At 40.0% G+C, this 19705-nt stretch overlaps 1 protein-coding gene across 3 annotated transcripts in view; it reads left to right on the top strand.

The window, feature by feature from the left end:
* Chuk (component of inhibitor of nuclear factor kappa B kinase complex) overlaps window positions 1-19247 on the top strand; it is a 35419-nt gene extending 16172 nt beyond the window's left edge. Inside the window, exons 11-22 of one of the 3 annotated variants that reach the window (XR_013048363.1) lie at window positions 278-380; window positions 1057-1180; window positions 1846-1997; window positions 4465-4526; window positions 7477-7586; window positions 8892-8941; window positions 12786-12882; window positions 13345-13492; window positions 14727-14860; window positions 15441-15671; window positions 16770-16869; window positions 17931-19247. Coding sequence is in view for 2 of the 3 variants with exons in the window: in XM_042264019.2 (XP_042119953.1) it covers window positions 278-380; window positions 1057-1180; window positions 1846-1997; window positions 4465-4526; window positions 7477-7586; window positions 8892-8941; window positions 12786-12882; window positions 13345-13492; window positions 14727-14860; window positions 16770-16869; window positions 17931-17960 (1110 nt within the window). In the remaining variant the exon portion in view is untranslated. The remainder of the gene's footprint in view (window positions 1-277; window positions 381-1056; window positions 1181-1845; window positions 1998-4464; window positions 4527-7476; window positions 7587-8891; window positions 8942-12785; window positions 12883-13344; window positions 13493-14726; window positions 14861-15440; window positions 15672-16769; window positions 16870-17930) is intronic. The other 2 variants (XM_042264019.2, XM_042264026.2) reach the window with 2 other exon arrangements.
* Window positions 19248-19705: the final 458 nt, after the last annotated feature.

Here is a 19705-nt window from a genome sequence, read left to right as displayed (position 1 = left end):
TCTTCCTACCCCCAAACAGTCCTCCTGCTCTCTTGTTACACGGACCGCATTACCCTCTCTCCACACCTGCTGTATTTGTCCTTTTGGGTCTGGTGGTCACTTTTCACTTTGGCCCCATATATCTTTTTACTAACCCTTAGGCTTCATGTCTATAAATTATATACGAATGCACATTGACTTGTTCATTGCATTTCAAAGAAGGAAATATGGCGTGTAAGTATTTGTAAAATCTAGAGTTTTCAAGAATCTTTTCATTTTAATTGTTTCTTCTTTTCAGAGAGGCTGTGATAGCTACATGGTTTATTTGTTTGATAAAAGTAAGACTGTATATGAAGGACCATTTGCATCCAGAAGTTTATCTGATTGTGTAAATTATATTGGTAAGTAAAGTCCATCTAGTTGGCTAAACTTTAATCTCGAAATCACATGATTAATAAATATGATCTTTTAGTGTTTTATCAGTGTCTCCTAGTTGAGGTTTCTATATGTGGTGGTAATGGATTTAGTGTAGTATGGAAGGTGTATAGGTAGATTTTAAATTACCACCAGACCCTTCATTTGGTACAGGCTTCCCTTCCTGAGGACAGGGCTCTACAGACAGGAGAATGAAAGCCCACTACGGGTCAAACCTGCTTTTCAGTTTTCCTTCATTATGTGTGTTCAGATATGTACACACAGCTTAGCCTATAAATTTGATGAAGCTGAGCTGGTTCAGGAGATGATAGATACTTTTCAGGAATGGAAAAGATTGGTGGACTATGGAGGAGATGGAATTTGATCCAAAGCTTGAAAGAAAAAAAGAATTTGGATTAGCAAAGAGGAAAGGAGACTTATTGGCTGGAGAGAAGCAAATGTAAAAGAAAAATATACAGGAATAATCTCAAGCTCTTTGAGAGAAGTGGTTATATCATTCATACACACAACCCTTTTATCTAGAGCTAGGCAGTAGATCCTTTTTAACATCTATGGGAATAGTGTTTGGAAAGGAAGTAACAAAGAATAAACCATAATGTCTTTGAAAGTAGCTTACCTCCCTTATTACCATTTTGCTTATAGTTCAAGACAGCAAGATACAGCTTCCAATTATACAGCTGCGTAAAGTGTGGGCTGAAGCAGTGCACTATGTGTCTGGGCTAAAGGAGGACTACAGCAGGCTCTTCCAGGGGCAAAGAGCAGCAATGTAAGTGGGCTCTGGGTTTAAGCAGAGTGCTGCGTGTATCATGTACTCAAGAAGGATTCTTGCCAGTTCTCACTGAGCAGGACTGGGGACAAGGCTAAAATATTGAGCATTTTTTAATAATGTGTTTATGTGCATGTGAATGGATGCACATGTGGAAACCAGAGGTTGATGTTGGCTATCTTTCCCTTATTGTTTTCCCACCTAATTTTTGAGGCAAGATCTCTTACTAAACCTGGAGCTCACTGTTTCAGCTAGACTGAATGGCCCATGAGCTCCTAGGCGCTGCCTGTTTCCTCATGCCGCTGAGCACTGATGTGACAAGCATACACTGCCATGTACTAAACTGAGGTCCTCGGCATGCAAGGAAGCACTTTGCCCACTGGACCATCACCTGACTCCATTGAAATGCAGCGTTCTGACCAGACTTACAGATTTCTTATTAATGATCTAAAATCATTTGGCTATAATGACTTGAAAATAGTAGTTCCTGAGTGCCTTAGTAGAAGATGGTTTGTCACAGACATCACAGGCAGGAAGTAGGTCAGCTGTTTTTCATGATTTGATAATGGAAACTTAGGTTTTGGAGTTTGGATATTGTATGTTTGCAAATTGTTATTCAATGTTTCTGAATGTTGATAATTTTGTTTTGTTTTGCTATGGCTTAGGTTAAGTCTTCTTAGATATAATGCTAACTTGACAAAAATGAAGAATACTTTGATCTCAGCATCACAGCAACTCAAAGCTAAATTGGAGTTTTTTCACAAAAGCATTCAGCTTGACTTGGAGAGATATAGTGAGCAGATGACTTATGGGATATGTAAGTGTCTGGCTATAATGTATTTGTAAGCAATGTCTAGTCTCTCGAAACCATCTGCTCTTTATCTTGTTGACACATAGCCAGTAATTGAAATTCACACCAGAACAACACACAAGATAACTTAAGTTGTCAAACCATTTTTGTATTGAGGGTTAGTTAGCTCTTTTAATCCCTTAGTTGAGCCGCTATTTCAAAATTATAATAAAATTACTTAACTCTAGAAAAGCTAAATAATACAGAAGTGACTTAAGACTCTGAATTTCAAGTCTTATTTTAAAAATGCATCGAGTCTGTACTGAGATGACTTCTCGGCCAGTGCTGTGTACTGAAGTGTGTGCTTGTATGTTGAATTCCTGATCCCTAAGATCATGGGGAGACTTGGGAAATGATTATGTCATGGTGGAACCTAAGGCCTGAGTGAGATTCTCCCACCCTTTCTGCCGTAAGGGGACACAGAAGGCAGCCGTCTAGGAACCAGAACTTGATCTTGGATTTCTCAGATTTCAAAACTGTGAGATAAATTCCCATTGTTTCTTTGCCACCTCGAGTGTAATGGTTTTTGTGTTCTGATTTTGTCCTTGCAGCGAAGCGGCTCAAGTGGAATAACACAGCCAGGGGAGGCTGAAATTATTTGTCTTTTTGTAAAAAAAAAACAAAAAAAAAAAAAAAACAGATAATTCCAAGATTATGTTTTTTTCCTAATCCATCTGCTGTGGAGTTCTAGCTACTGTTTTCTTACTGTGCAGTCTCCTGACTCCAACCTTATCTGCCTTTAGATGTGCTCAGGATTTATAAAGAGTTAAAATTCAAATAAACTGAATTGTTTACTCCATGAAACATACCTTTTTAAGGAAGTAGATACTGTTTATATATGTACTTGAAAAAGGTATGGATATCTCAGAATAAGTGATCAGAGTGTCCAGTTAGTGAATATGTTTGCTCTCTAGTGCCATTTCTATGTTGGCATACTATAGGCATTCTGACGAATGACAAACCCTCATTATTTCATTGAAGCGTCTTTAACTTGTCAGAGGCATACCACACAGTTGTTACACGGTGAAATAGATCTAGATGTGCTGATAGTAAAATATCAGTGGAATGTCGGACAGTGACTGTCACTGTTCTGTTGCTATAAAGAGACACCATGAACAAGGCAACTTAAAAAAATATTTAATTGGGTGTTTGTTTACAGTTTCAGAGGGTGAATCCATGACCATCATGGTGGGAAGCATGGTGACTGGCAGGCTGGCAGGCAGGCATGGCTCCAGAGCAGTAGCTGAGTGCTCACATTTGATCCATAGGCAGGAGGCAGAGAGAAAACATGACTGGACCTGGCATGGACTTTTGAAACCTCAGAGTCCACTCCCACTGACAATTCTTCCAAAAAGGCCACACCCACACCTTCTAATCCTTCCTAAACAGTCCCAACTGGGAACCAAACATTCAGATATATGAGCCTTTGGGGGCATTCTCATTTAAATCCCATGGAGATACTAAGTTGTAGGGAAAAGCATGTATAGACTGTCTTACTTATGAGAGACTAGAGAATATTTCTTCTAACAGTTACATTAGTGAGAACACTTGGAGTAGAGGGAAGAGTCTTTTCTTTTTATATGCTTTTATAGTTTTTATTTGTTTATTTTTACAGTACTGAGGATTGAACCTTGACCCTAATATTGTTGGTTTGTTTTTTGTTTTTGATACAAGATCTCATTTTATAGCCCTGGCTGGCTTGGAACATAATCCCTATGTAGACCAGGCTGGCCTCGAACTTTCAGAGATCTGTCTGCTTATGCCTCTCAAGTGCTGGGATTAAATGTGTGCACAACAAACTTGGAGCCTTGTGTATGCTAGGCAAGTCTACCACTGAGCTGCATCCTACATTGAACTTTTCTGAAACCTGTTTATGTATTACTTAAAGATAATTTTTTCAGATAAAAACTATATACTACTCTCCTAGAACTCTGTGGCTTAAAATAGCATAGATGTAAAAACTCAGATTTTTCAAGGCTAAAATCCAAAATCAAGGTGCTGGCAGAGCAGGGATTCCTCTGAAACCTGCAAAAAAGGTTCCTTCTTCCTAGCCTCCTGCTTGGGGTTCCTTTGCTCATAGCTTTAGTTGTCACCCTGCATTCTCCTTTGTGTTTCTGTGCACCCCTCTTCCCCAAGGCTGTTCTCTCGGAGGACACTGGGAGAGAGCCACACTGGGTGAGGGCCTAGCCTAGTTCAGTCTGAGTACAGACACAGGTGGTAAGCTCTGTCAACGACCCTGTCTCCAGGAAGCTCACCTTCGGAGGAGCTGGGGCTTAGGAGTGCAGCACATCCATCTGAGAGACACACTTCAGCCCATTGTGGAGCTTTGATACTGATACAGCAGGGAAATAGCCAGGCTAGTGTTTGTAAGACACAGTGGTTTCAGAGGAAACCAATTTAGACTTGATTTTTCTTTTTCTTTTCTTTTTTTTAGCATCAGAAAAAATGCTGAAAGCATGGAAAGAAATGGAAGAAAAGGCCATTCACTATGCTGAGGTAAAGTCATTGATCTCACTCTGTGTACTTGGTGTCTCCATTAGAAATTATCTTTGGTTTGATAGAGAGAATATTTATCATTCCTGAAATTTAGACAAATATTTAGTATGTGCTTTATATAGAGGAAGGTAGGGGTTTAAAACCAAAGGCTTTGGGCAAACTCTTTAGCTTCACTGAACTCCAGTTTCCATATTATATGTATTAGGGGCAGTGCAGGGGGCAACCCATTCCTATTAATCTACGTTTTGCCCCATGGCTTCGTGGCATTACCTGTTCTGTCACATCTTGCTTCTCCTGGCAGCGGCTCACAGTGTCTGTCCATGGCTCCACCTTTTTTCATCTCCATCTTCAGTTGGAATGTACCGCCTAACCTTATTCTGCCTTGCCATTGGCCAAACAGCTTTATTTACCAACCAATGAGAGCAACACATTCACAGCATACAGAAAGACATTCCACAGCAGGGCAGCGGTCTTTTCTAATAGGCTTATGAACGTTAAATGGAAATCAGTAATAAATGGAGTGTATTACTATTATTTTTCTGACTGGTTTAGATAAGATGACTTCACATCTAGTTTAAATGGGTCAGTTCTATTTATACCTGATGTTGTTCCATAATTATAGATTGTTCCCTAGGCGGCAAATTCTTTGCTTATCCTGTGTGTCCACGGTCCTGGACTGTTGCTCTCCTTGGTGCCAGTTCATCCTTACACTGAGTATGTGGGTAGGGCAGTGGTATCGTGGGGCTGATCTGTAAGAAGTGGCAGTGGTTTAGTGGCCATTTGTCTTGTGAATGGCGCTTAGACTATTTTGCTTCTCCAGAGGCCAAAGCAAATACTAGTACTAGTTGACTGTGGTCAGAAGGGAAACACAGGAACAAGTATGTTTGTTTGTTTATTTATTTATATTATTATTATTATTATTTGAGATAGGGTCTCACTGTGTAGCCCCAGCTGGTCTGAAATTCACTATGTAGACCAAGCTGGCTTGACTCACAGAGATACACTTACTTGCCTTTGCATCCTGAGTGCTGAAATTAAAAGTATGTACCATTGTACCTGGCATAAGGTGTTTTTATATGCAAGACTCTCAGAAGCATAGAAAAGCCCTCACCATAGTTGAGAAGCTATTAACAGTTATGGTTGCTAAGAGAGGGAGAGTCAGTCTTCTTTAAAGAGGTGGCCTTTAGTAATTTGACCATGCCCTATTGTATGGCCTCACACTCACTAGTATATGAGCACCCCAGATTGGACCCTGTGGGTTATTTAAAAAAAGAAAACGGACATGAAGTTGGGAGGGGTGAAAGGGGGGGCTAGATCTGGGAGGAATTAGGAGTAATGGAGAGTAAATATGATCAAAATACATTGTATGCACCTATGAAACTCTCAAAGAATTACTAAACATTGTCTTGCCTAGTGTGGTGCTTTACACTATAATCCCAGCACTCAGGAAAGTAAGACAGGAGGATTTACAGGTTCAAGAATAGCCTAGGCTACATAATACCACTGTTGCATTAAATAAACGATTGGCTTTAACAAAATTACTTGGTTGTAGTAAACTATTCAGCTCTACTGGTATAACAGATCACTGTCTACCTTTAAGAACTAAGCCTTTTTTTCAATTTTTTTTTTTTTTTTTTTTTTTTTTTGGTTTTTTTTTTTTTTTTTTTTTTTGGTTTTTTCGAGACAGGGTTTCTCTGTGTAGCTTTGCGCCTTTCCTGGAGCTCACTTGGTAGCCCAGGCTGGCCTCGAACTCACAGAGATCCGCCTGGCTCTGCCTCCCGAGTGCTGGGATTAAAGGCGTGCGCCACCACCGCCCGGCCTTTTTTTCAATTTTAAACATAATTCTTTATTGATTCTTTGGAAGGTTCACATCATGCACCCTAATCCTGCTCACTTCCCAGCCCCTCCATATCTGCTCCTTATCCCTGCAGTAGCCCCCCCCCGAAATCAATTCAAAACAAAATAAACAAAATCCCACCTTGCTCCTCCATCTTTCCAACCCCCCTTCTTTCATCCTAGTGATACCAGGAGCTACAGTGTGTCATGCAGTATAGCCCTTTGTCCAAACAGACCCACCAGCAAAACGGTCATTGTTGCTAGAGTTTTCCGCCTTGCCCACAGTCAGGACAAATCTTTGTCACCCGCCAGTCCCACAGCCGCTCAGACCCAACCAAGTAAACACAGAGACTTATATTGCTTACAAACTGTATGGCCGTGGCAGGCTTCTTGCTAACTGTTCTTTTATCTTAAATTAACCATTTCCATAAATCTATACCTTGCCACGTGGCTGGTGGCTTACCGGCATCTTCACATGCTGCTGGTCATGGCGGCGGCTGCAGTGTCTCTCCCCCTCAGCCTTCTGCTTCCCAGAATTCTCCTCTCTCCTTGTCCCACCTACTTCCTGCCTGGCTTTGGAGATGTGTAAAAGTTAAAACCTTCCTTTTTAAAAAAAAGCAAAGGGGAAGTGCTGTGGGATGTTCTGTATGTCCTGTGGGAGCCCTTCTTGGGTTCTTTGTGGCGTTACCCAGCAGGTCCGCATAGAGGATGATTAGGACCATGGGCCCAAGTGCAGACCATTGCACTGAGTCATTGGTCCAGTTCAAGGCCTCTGGCACACCTTCCTCACTGGACCCTCACTGAAACTCCTCTCGGTTAGCCTGTTGTTGCCCCAGTCATGGTGCAGAGGACCAGGCCCTTTGCGCACTCCAGAAGGTCATAGATGGGAAAGCTGTTAAGGTGGGCCAACCCAAGGCCCAGGATGTGGCTCTGGGTGGTAGCTGAGCTGGTCAGTCCAGGCCATTGTGACCACCCCCTCAGACGAGGGGCAAAGACAGCTCTCCTAGGCCCATGCCATCAGGGCCAGCTCTTTCAGGCCTGTGGTGAGGGGTGGTACCACTGAGCCTTGTTTTATATGGTAACAAGACTGCATTTTCTTTGTATCATATTTTAGGTTGGTGTCATTGGCTACCTTGAGGATCAAATTATGTCTTTGCACACTGAAATCATGGAGCTTCAGAAGAGCCCCTATGGAAGACGCCAGGGAGACTTGATGGAATCTCTGTAAGAATGTATCTGTGCTATTGGTCTTGATTCTATAATTTTTTGTGTTATTCTTTCTATCTGGCAGGGTTAAGCCTCTGCATGGTCTGGCTCATGGTTTTTCTTACCCCTAATATATTCCTATGATTTTTTTTAATAACATTATTTCATGGGGAGATGCACACAGCACATTGTGTACATGTAGAGATCAAAGGACAAAATTGAGAAATGGTTCTCCCCTTCCATCATGGTGGGCCCAGGAATTGAACTCAGGTTGTTAGGCTTGGCAGCAAGTGCCTTTACCCACTGAGCCATCTCTCCAGCCCTTACAGTATCTTAAAAGGAAGCTATTTCTTAGTAATAGTGAGTTTGGGAAATAACTGTCTGAATTGTTCTTTACTTTAAAAAAAAAAAAAGTCTCTTTCATGTATTTTTTAAAAGTATATTTAAATTACAAATGATTTCCCATTTACTACCCTTTTGGTCCAAGATATAATCTCTTAACTCCTGTTGAGGTTAATTTTCTAAGTGTCTAGATAGAAACTTCAGATTTTTTTTCTCTATTCCCAAGCTGTAATTTTTTTTTCCCATTTAAATGTTTCTGGTATGAATGTTTCCATTTGTGGTGGGAGGCCAGGGCAGCACACAGTATATGAACTGTATGTCTTGGAGACTAAGGAGATGGCAAGGCACTTGCTGCTCAAGCTTGAGGCCCTGAGTTTTGAATCCCCAGGACCCACTTGTAAGGCAGGTGCAGGAGCATGTCTGCAATCCCAGTGCTTCCATGGCAAGAGGGAGACAGAAACAGGAGCTTGCAGGCCGGCTGGTGTAGCACCGGCAGCAGCACACAGACCTGTGTCTCAGGAGGACAACAGGGCCGGGCGCCTCGGGCTGTCTTCTGACCACCTCCCATGGAGTAGGCAAGCATGCCCACCGCAGACGCACACACACAGGCACAGTTGTTTCCTTTTCTTTTCTTTTAAGCTCCACATTTTAAGGATTTGTATTCTTTGTTTTTCAAGACAGGGTTTCTCTGTGTAGCCTTAGCTGTCCTGGAACTCTGCTCAGTAGACCAGAATGACCTCGAACTTGCAAGAGAACCTTCTGCCTCTGCCTCCCAACTGCTAGGATTAAAGGCTTATGCCACCACCGCCTGACTTAAGGACTCGTATTCTTATTATACAATGAAATGTTCTGTAAAATACTCATTGATGATCTGTACTTGCTTAAAAATTGGATCTTGTCTCAATAACCTATATATTATTCAAGTTGTGTATTATTAGTTACTTCCACATACAGAGAAGTTTTTCTTTTTCTCTTTTATAGGGAACAGCGTGCCATTGATCTCTATAAGCAGTTAAAGCATAGACCTACAGGTAAGACACTTCACTCACAGCATTTAAACTGTGTACTGATACACACACACACACACACACACACACACACACACACACACACACACATATTTATTTATTTATTTTTAGACCAGGTTGGCCTCGAACTCACAGAGATTCACCTGGCCCTGCCTCTCAGGTGCTGGGATTAAAGGCGTGCTGTGCAGCTTTATTTTATTTTATTTTTTTTAAACTTCAGAGAAAGATCCTGTTTTGGTATTCTCATTGCAACATTTATGTCATAATAGCTTTAAATTTATAAGAACTTAAGAGAATAGAAAGGGAATGTAATAAGGATATTGAAGTAGAACAGTTTTTAAACTGAAGTGAAAAGAAAGTAGAGGAGGAGCTGGAGAGATGGCTCAGAGGTTAAGAGCACTGGCTGCTCTTCCAGAGGTCCTGAGTTCAATTCCCAGCAACCACATGGTGGCTCACACTAATCTATTCTGAGATCTGGTGTGGAGGTACACATGCTGGCAGAACACTGTATACATAATAAATAAATAAATCTTTAAAAAAAAAAAAAAGAAAGAAAGTAGAGAAGAAAAAAGAAACTCAAACAAAAAAGAAAAGGAAGGAACTGGGGCAATGGCTCAGTGGTAAAGTGCTTCCCACACCAGCATGAGAAGCTGAGTTTAGATTCCCAGCACTCACATAAAAGCCACACATAGCAGCACACTCCTGCGATCCCAGCAGTACTGGGCAAGTAGAAACAGATGGATTCCTCCTGGGCCTCAGTGGCCAGGCTAGCTGAAATGGCAAGCTTCAGGTTCAGTGAGCTCCCCTAGCTCAACAAGAAAGGTGGAAAGCCATGGGGAAGACACTTGAAGGTGACCTTGGGCTTCCATACAGACATACCCTCCCCTAACAAAAAGGAAGAAACAGCCCAAAAAATGTGTAAAAGGGATGGGGGAATACTGTTTAAGTTAGGGGGAGGTTGGAAAGAATTCAACACAATGAGTTCTGGGTGGAGTAAGAGAAGAAGTCATAGTCTCTTCGGAAGCAGCTTGTCTTGAAAAACCATGCCTTCACCAGCGCAGGTTACTCATAGGTCCTTGGGGCAACAATTCGTACTGAACATCTGCCAAATACAGAGAGAGCATTGTCTGCTGGAAGGAGTGTTGGTTGGAAACCAGAAGCTTTGAATTCTAAATTGGGTATTTTACTGACCAAATAATCTCCAACACTTCTCTCTGATTCTATATCCCTTTTGTGCAAAAATGAATCAAAACCTAGCCTTCTAACTCAGTAAGCATTGGCAGTATATTTGAGAGAGTGTTTATTAAATGCTTTGAAAACAATAAGGTAGTATATACATGCAAAACACTTTTATTTTACTTAAAACCATATTTATTTTGAAGGATTACATAAGTAATAAAAAGGGATATCTATGCTCCCAAATGTATGTATTGTATTTTATGTATTGTTTTATATAACTTATATAGTTTTCAAGTTTTACTTGAAGATTTATAGACATATAACAACATATGACACTTTATATAATATTTACACTGTCTTTAAAAAAACAGCATGCTCTCAAGCACTGGTTTTAATTTTTTTTTTGAGAGTTTATTTTTAATTTATGTGTGAATGTTGTGCCTGTTTGTCAGTACACCATGTGTGTGCAGTTCCCACAGAGGCCAGAAGAGGGCATTGGAAAACTGGACCTGGGGTTATAGGTGGCCATGTGCTCTTAACTGCTGAGCCATCTCTCCAGTCTTTCTTACAGTAGAATTTACTTGTTTTATTGCTACAAATATTCATGAAATACATGTCAGATAGGCACTTCACTTTATTGGTGGTCAGGTTGTTTAGAAGTGTTTTCCTGCAGGAGGTAGAATCTAAAGACTGGAAACTGATTTTCTTTCCTTTTTTTTTTTTTTTTTTTTTTTTTTTTTGGTTTTTTGAGACAGGGTTTCTCTATGTAGCTTTGTGCCTTTCCTGGAACTCACTCTGTAGCCCAGGCAGGCCTTGAACTCATAAAGATTCACCTGCCTCTGCCTCCCAAGTGCTGGGATTAAAGGCGTGTGCCACCACCACCTGGCTGGAAACTGATTTTCTTTGTCCTCTTCTGGCAAAGGTTGAAGTTCTGAGGTCTTTACTAGTAAAAGAGCTAATTTTATGGAAAACCTCTTGGTTTTGGTTGGTGGAATTTATGAAGGACTACTGTTTGGAGAAAAGTGTTTTTGGAGCCCTGTATCTGCTTGGGTGAGGGTGTGGGGGAGAGATAGAGAGATAGAGACAGAGACAGAGATTCTGGGAATGAAGCTGAGCTGTGGAAATGGCTTCTGGAATGATTTTAAAGAGTACAGATTTTTTTTTCCTCTTGCAGTACTGGGGATCCAATGTATATACCTTGTATATGCTTGGCAGGCCCCAGCTCTACCTCTAAGCTTCAGTCCCACAGCCTTTCAAGTCTCTTTTGAAACGCCTATAGTTTTCCTTTTGGGTGTAACACAGAAAAACATTAAATGAGAAAGTTTGTGCAGTTAATAGCAAGTATTAGCAACAGTGGTATTTTTTATTTCAGGCTTATTGCCGAAGAAAATACCAGGGTGATACATCACCAGTTTTTGCCCTTTTAAACTTAAGTTGTCATATTTTGAAATACAACAACTAATGATAGTAGTTTAAGAAACTGAGACGTGTCATTTATAAAGTATAGAGCTCTGTAACCAACAGCCATCCCATTTGAGGACATCTGCCAGGTGATAGCTGGCTTTGGGTGAATTTCTGGGTGTCCATTGATCCCTTTTATTAATACATCAGGTTTGGTTTGAGTCGGCTTTTTCTCAGATGAAGTTTTTGTGAGCTGCAAACAGGCAGTGAAAGCCTGATTGTCCCACTGTTCTAAAAGCAGTGTTAATCATGTAAGAAAGCTAGTCTCTTGACCAAAGGTTGCACCTGTGTCTGAATTGGGGTTAGTACAGGTTAAAGATCAACCAGGCTATTCATCTCAAACACAAGCAACATAAGTCTCTAAAGATTAACCACGCACAACCATGCATAAATTTACCTTTTGGAAAATATTTATGTCTGTGGGTATGGGTGTATGCTACATGTGTGGGGATACCCACAGAGGCCAGGAGAGGGCATCAGATTCTCCTGGAGATGGAGTTATAGACATTTGTGAGCCACCTGACATGAATGTGAATCTGGTTTTCTAGAAAAGCAACAAGGGCTCTTGACAGCTATGTTCAGCCCCATAACTTTGCTTTTTGTGTATAGTTATCATTGAACTATACCTCCAACCCCTTAGATTTTCTTTATAGATAACCTTAACATTTTAAATCTAAGTTTTAATTTAAATGGTGTTGTATAAGGTTTTTATGGGGAGATGTGAACAGTCTACTCACACTAGATAGGACACCAGTGACAGACAAAGTAATAATTCGACCATAGTCTTGTTTGGTGAATCCGAGTTTCATTAGGATTACTTACAGGAGCTTCAGTGGCTACACTTCTAAACAAAAATCTCTCCCGTCTTTTCTCTATCTTTCTGCAACTGATAGCCGGTTAGATCCTTCCCACCCCAGCAGCTGTTAGCTGCTTATAAATCTTTGGGGGATTGAAGGAAAGATCATGGAAAGGTCTCAGGAGCCTCTCTTTGCACCATGACAGAACCATCCGTCTTATGTAGATCTCACAGCTTCTGAGATCTCAAGACAACAGCCGTAGCACACCTCAAGGACAGCATTCCATAAGAAATGGAGACGTTTTCAGACTACTTGCAGCATTTTAAGAGTTTTTAAGGAATTTTTTGTTTGGAAGTGGGTGTGTTTTGCAAAAGAGAGGTTATAACTGTACTAACTAAAGTCTTTTCTAGATCACACCTACAGTGACAGCACAGAGATGGTGAAGATCATTGTGCACACTGTGCAGAGTCAGGACCGTGTTCTCAAGGAACTGTTTGGTCACCTGAGGTAGAAATTTGCTTTATTTCCTCCTAAATGCCAATGTATTTGTATTCCATTTAAAGTATAATATTCTTCTTTGGTAAATAATAGTTCTGTTAGTATCTTGAAAACATAGCCATTTATAAGCCCTGAGTATATGCATTACTTTTTACTTTATTTATGTGCATGAGTGTTTTGCTTGCATGTTTGTCCCATGTGTGTGAGGCCAGAAGAGGGCATCAGATCTTCTGAATGAGTTACAGATGGTTGTGAGCTGCCATTTGAGTGCTGGGAATTGAACCCAGGTCCCCTGGAAGAGCAGCCAGTACCCTTAACCATTGGGCTGTCTCTCCAGTCCCTATATTTATTGCTTTTGAGATCAGTCATAGACATGATACTGGTTGTGGTTCTTTTCCTCTGGGTTTGGGGGGTATGTTATACAGTCTTGAGGGATGTGACAATCATTTGACACTGACTTACTCTCTTCAGCAAGTTGCTGGGCTGTAAACAGAAGATTATTGATCTACTCCCTGAGGTGGAAGTGGCCCTCAGTAACATCAAAGAAGCTGACAATACTGTCATGTTTATGCAGGGAAAGAGGCAGAAAGAAATATGGCATCTCCTTAAAATTGCCTGTGTAAGTAATTATTAGTGAATAATACTCAGCACTTTCACCAGAGGGGTTTTTATTACTTTGAGTTATGTCCTTTGAATATTTATATTTTGCATTGGGTGCACATATTCCTTGTTTGGTGACTGAGTGATTATAGAGATAGGACTTGTAGGTGGACTTTTCTGTCCTACCGGCCAGTTCCCAAATAACCAGAGACTTACTATTAATTATAAATGGCCAGCCAATAGCTCAGGCTTGTTACTAACTAACTCTTACATTTTAAATTAACCCATATTTCTTTTTTTTTTTAAGATTTATTTATTTATTATGTATACAGTGTTCTGTCTGCATGCATGTCTGCACACCAGAAGAAGGCATCAGATCTCACTATAGGTGGTTGTGAGCCACCATGTGGTTGCTGGGAACTGAACTCTGGACTTCTGGAAGAATAGCCTGTGCTCTTAACCTCTGAGCCATCTCTCCAGACCCTAAATTAACCCATATTTCTTATCTACACTCTGCCATGTGGCAGTATCATTTTTCAACACAGCATGTTCATCTTTCTTCTCTGCGAGACTCCTGAGACTCCTCCTCTCTTCTTTGTGCTCTCTTTTTGTCTGCAAGTCCCACCTGACCTCTACCTGTCCAGCTATTGGCCAGTCATCTCTTTTATTAACCAATGAGAGAAATACATATTTACAGTGTACAAAGATTGTTCCACAACAAGGACTTTTGTATTTTCATTCACCTTTCCAATCCTGGTGGTATGTGTGTGGTTTTATTTCTTTTGAGACAAGAGCTCACTCTGGTGTAGACTGGAAGCTGGGCTGTACCTTACTGTCATTTTCCTCCCTCTCAAGTGCTGGGATTATAAGTGTGAGCCACCATATCCAGCTCAGTCCCTCTTTTTTATAGTTCTCCCTGCCCTAGATTGCTGTGGTTGCCCAACCCCACTTGGAGTAAATGCATCTGACTTGATAAGTCGACCCTTGTTCAGCTGTTCCAAACCCAAGCTGGATTAGAGGAATTAGATTCATTCAATCAGTGTTAGATACACTCAGTTTTAGTCAGTGAAGAAAAGGGCCAGTGATGGTATAGTTAGTAGTAGAGAGAATAGTTTTGTTCACAAGTAGTCAGTTGTGCATATAAATAATGATTGAATTATATATCTTAACAGTATGCTTTTTTAAAAATGGTACGAATCAAGGCTGCTTGTTTGCAATTTATTGTATGTATGTGCTGTTTTCTTTCCCTTCAGACACAGAGTTCTGCCCGCTCTCTTGTGGGATCCAGTCTAGAAGGCACAGTAACCCCTCCAGCCTCAGCATGGATGCCCCCTATGTTAGCAGACCGTGAACATCCTCTGACACGAGTGGTAACTCCTCAAGATGGGTGGGTTCACTTTGTAACAACAGATAGTTGTACTTCAGAGTTGGGTAGGAGCGAGAGGGTAGAGCATGGTGGTTATTAGTGCCTTCAGACCAGGGCTCAGTTTTGACTAACTCAGCATTTAATAATGCTGAGTAATTTATTTATTTTTTTAATGTTCATATATTTTCACTTTAAAATAAGGATATCTTATAGGACTGATATGAAAATTCAGTTGGACAGTGTATGTAAAATGCTTGGGAAATAAATTTTAGTAAGTGTTGCTAATAACTGTTAGTTCAATTCAAGTTCTAAGCCATTTCTATTCCTGGCTTATCAATTTCCTTTACCTAAACCATACCCCTTCCTTAACCATTTGTCTCTGAGAAATTACACTTTTTGCTGTTTTTATTTTTTTGGTTCTTGAGTTCTTTTAATAAAGTAGTGAGATTATTTTTTAACTTAGTATTTCTTAAATCTGATATTGTCAGTGCTTTAAATCATTTTGCAAATAAGAACTCAGATTTGCAGCCCTGCATTTTGTCTTTAGTTCTTACTCTCTTGCTGAAAGCTGAATGACTGTCCATCTCTGTTATTTTCTCAGCATAAGGTGTGCCGTGTTCAAGTGGCTCTTTGGTAGCTTGTGTATTGTCGCTTTTCTCACAACTCACGGAGACCTCCACAGCACCAAGCATTTCCCGGAAGTCTGCCCATAATTAGTTTGGCAGAAGTGCACCCATGTTGCATCACTGCTCAGGAGGTCATGCAGTTGCACATTCTGTACTCTGCTTTTATGAAAGAAAAGGCTCATGGCAGGAAGGCAAGCTGATATCAGGTATTTTACTGTTTAAAGAAAGCAAGTTGCAGCGTATGTTTGGGGTCACTATATATGTGGCCCAGTATGAGTACATATACAGTACAGCAGAGGTTGTGACTTGTAGACTTCAGGAAATACTCTATTAGAACTGAAGGAAGTAAGATTTAATACATCCTAACCCTTCGTTTTCACTAAAGGCAAATGCTTTTAATGCTTGGCAGGGATGCTAATTCAAAATCTCAGCTCTGTAGGTGACTTCCAATATGAGCATATAGCTGTTTGCAGCAGTGTAATGTGTTTTAAAAATAAACTTTCTGATAAAGGAAAGCTGATCTTAATTATAATGTACCTGTGGTACTTAATTACCAAGGATTAGGAAATAGTTACCATGACATTTTCTATCTGTTGGATAATAACTGAAAGAACATTTAGTTCTGAGCTAACAGTGGCTGTTAACCATGACCTCTGGTGTGGTAGATGAGGGACTGTAGGCTGGTGAAGGATGATGACAGGACCTGAGAGAGAGGAAAGCGTGAGGGGAGAAACTGGAATCAGCCTCCTTCAAGTATCCAGAGGATTTTGTGGTTCACGGGTTCCCTCTGTCCTTCTCAGCAGTCAGCTGGCTTGTTTTCATTGCAACTGTCTGTGGTTTCCAATCAGTTTTTCTCTTTCCTGGATCTCTGGAGACCAGGAATCTCTCCCCTTTGTCTGTGTGTGAAGTGAGTATGCTAGTGTTTTACTGTCCGTAAAAGGAAAAGGAAACAATCCAGAAAATAAACAAAACAACAAAATATTATGTTGTTTGTCTAGACCAAGGGGATCTTTCCCCTTAACCTTCAGGGAGAGGTGAGGAGTTACCAGTGCCCCCTGTTTCCAAAGGAAATCTGATGAGTTATAAGGGACTTCCTAGAGTAGGCAGAAGCAGGTGGATGAAGTGGGTGGATGAAGCAGGATGTTGTCTCTGAGGGGGAGGGATGAAGAAACTGAAGACTGACTCAGCTTTGCTGGGATGCTGAGGTGCATAAAGTGGTCATCCTGACCTAGAGGACCAGAACGGAAGCAACACTCACTTGCTCTTTGCTGAACTTGAAATGGCTTTATTCTTTCGTCTATCAGAGAGACCTTAGCACAAATGATAGAAGAAAATCTGAACTCTCTTGGCCATTTAAGTACTATTATTCGTGAAGCAAATGAGGAACAGAGCAAGAGTATGATGGTAAGTTTTGTATGAATATGTGTCTTAGCTATGTTGGATACAAAAGGTTTAATTTTCCATGTTGGCTGTGTCTGGCATTTGGGATATATATAGGGAATAGAACTCAGAGGAGAGAACATTTGAGAAATATTTTGGACCTCAAATTTCCATCTTTTGTTATGCAGGGACATTTATCCTGGTTTCATCCCTGTTGCTGTGATAAATTAGCCTTACAAAAAGCCACTTAGAGGAGAGGGGTTTATTCAACTTAAAATTACAGGTTACATACCACTACTGTAGAGAAGTCAAGGCAGGAACTAGAAATAGCTAGACATAATGTCTACAGTCAAGAGCAGAGAGAAATAAACATCTACATTCCTGAGAGTATTGAGCTCACTTTTTCATTTTTATTCAGGACAAGGCCCAGCCCTTGACATGGTACTGCCCACTTTTAGGCTAGGAGTTTGCACATCAGTTAATGGAATCAAGACAGTCACCCATAGACATGCACACATGCCAGCCTGATCCTGACTGTCACTGGGAGTCTCTTCCCAGGTGATTCTGGTTGTGCCAAATCCACAAAACTAACCGTCCGATACGTAGTAGCATTGTATCACAGTGAACATCAACAGTAGCAGTTGTGGTCAGATGAAGTTTTCTTCACAGTGTGACTACTGAAATGGAATGAATGTACCTTTTTACTCTATCATTATTGTATTTGATGCATATAAGATCAGTTATGCTAATACTTAATAAAAGTGGTTGTATCAAGATGTAGTTGCTATGAACTATTGCTTTGTTAAAACTGGGAGAAACTACTCTAAAATCTTAGTAAATTCACTACTGCATTTGGACTTGATGCCAACTCTTTCCACTTATGAATAAATATTTTACTCAAATTTTTATGAGAACTTTGAAATGTTTTTGATATTACCAGAAGATAAGGTAAGCTAATCAAACTGTAATATAGTTTTTAACTTTTCAAATTTTGATTCTAAAGTGTCCAAATACTAAAACAACTTTAAAAAGTGCACTTGACATCCAGACAGCTTCTGACTGTCTCTTTCCGGGCCTGCTTTCAGAGTCTTGACTGGAGCTGGCTAACAAAATGACCTGCCGTTTGTTCGCTGTCCTCGAGCCTACGAAAGCTGTTCCTGCAAATATTCGGAACCTGTCTTTGTTCCCTGAAGCCATCTTCACATACCAGTCAGTGGAAGAAATGGCTGTGATCAGAAACTACGAATGACTTTACAAGCACAGAACCTTAATTTTTTTATAATGATTGTGACCTCTGGACAGATAGAATTTTATTACAAATTAGTGAAGCTAATTATTTTTAACACTGCAGCTATCTAGGGAGATCATTAGTGACTTACTTACCTTTAAAATGGACAAAATAGTATTTGTTTAACTGATGAAAAATACCCTTTTTCTGAGACAGGGTTTCTCTGTGTAACAGCTCTGGCTGTCCTGGAACTTGCTTTGTAGACTGGGCTGGCCTTGAACTCAGAGAGCTGCCTGCCTCTGCCTCCTGAATGCTGAGATTAAAGGCGTGCACCACCCCTGCTGAATCCAGTGTTCATTTTAAGTAAAGGTTGTCTACTCACGCTTCTGTGGAAGAGACTGCTCACAAGTAAAACTGTGCTTCCTGAAGACTAGCCTGCCTCCTTGTGTTGCTCTCAGCAAGTGTCTACCTGACGTCATAAGGAGTTAGGAATCCTCTCTTTAACCACACATGGAATAGTTTCCTTACATAAGGGATTGCACATGTGTACCTTTGATGTCAACTGACCTTAGTGATTTGCATTGTGTGCTGTATGTATATGTATTTAAGGTGTACATTTAATAATATCAAAGAGGAGATGCCTGTTAATTTATACTGTATTTGAAGGTTGTATGTTTTTGCATTTGTAAAAATGGGTCACTTGTTTAAACAATCTTTTGTGTCTTGTCATACAAGTTTCAAAAGGTCTGCATTCCTTTATCTGTAATTATAGTCTCAAAATCCAAGAAGTTCTGAAAACAAGGTTTTCCTAAGCTTGCTAACAAAATTCATTTGTTTCTGGATCTATGCTGACTTGACACTGAATCTGTTTATCCCATTAGTGTGAATATTCATTTATTTTGCTGCATAAATATTAATGTGTTTGATTATTGGGGGGTGCTGCCACAAACTCTTTTGAGGGTTGATGTAGTCTGGTATATGCACTGAATTACCTTTCTAAAATCTGAAAATTTCATAATTCTGAAACATCTGGATTTAGGGATTTCAGATAAAAGATTGTAGATTTCTTCCTTCTGTTAAATAATTTAGAAGGTGTTATTTTGTTTTAAAAAATGTGAAATGCTTTTATATCCCTAGTTTTTCACTTTGCATATTAAATGATTTTTAAATTGTTTTTGGAATCGCTACTCATTACTAAAAAGCAGACTGTGGTGCCACAGGCTAATACATATTGAGAAAATGTAAAAGGGTATGTATAAGATAGGCTTGGCTCACGTGGTCAGAGAAGACTACAGGCCTTCAGTAATGCAGTCCAGACTGGAAAAACCTCTAAACAGGTACAGTAAAAAAAAAAATGGGTATAGATAGTCATAGAAAAAAAAAATAATTAAAAAAAATAAAGTGAAATTGTCCAAGAAAGAGTAAAGTAATATTAAAAAAAACAAAAAACGTAAGGATGAAAAATACACAGGCTGTCTGGATCCTGTATGGTGTTTTGTTGACTTTGAAAATGCTAGTGTACAAAAAATCAATAACTGCTGAGAGACATTGGATTATGGAAACTCTTAAATTAAGCCAACCTATGTATTTTTAAAATGTCTTAACTTCAAAATGGAAGTCAGAAATATGTTG

Source organism: Peromyscus maniculatus, chromosome 1 (genome assembly GCF_049852395.1).
Source record: "Peromyscus maniculatus bairdii isolate BWxNUB_F1_BW_parent chromosome 1, HU_Pman_BW_mat_3.1, whole genome shotgun sequence".
Taxonomy (NCBI): Eukaryota; Metazoa; Chordata; class Mammalia; order Rodentia; family Cricetidae; genus Peromyscus; species Peromyscus maniculatus.
This window is presented reverse-complemented; position numbering and strand designations above follow the sequence as displayed.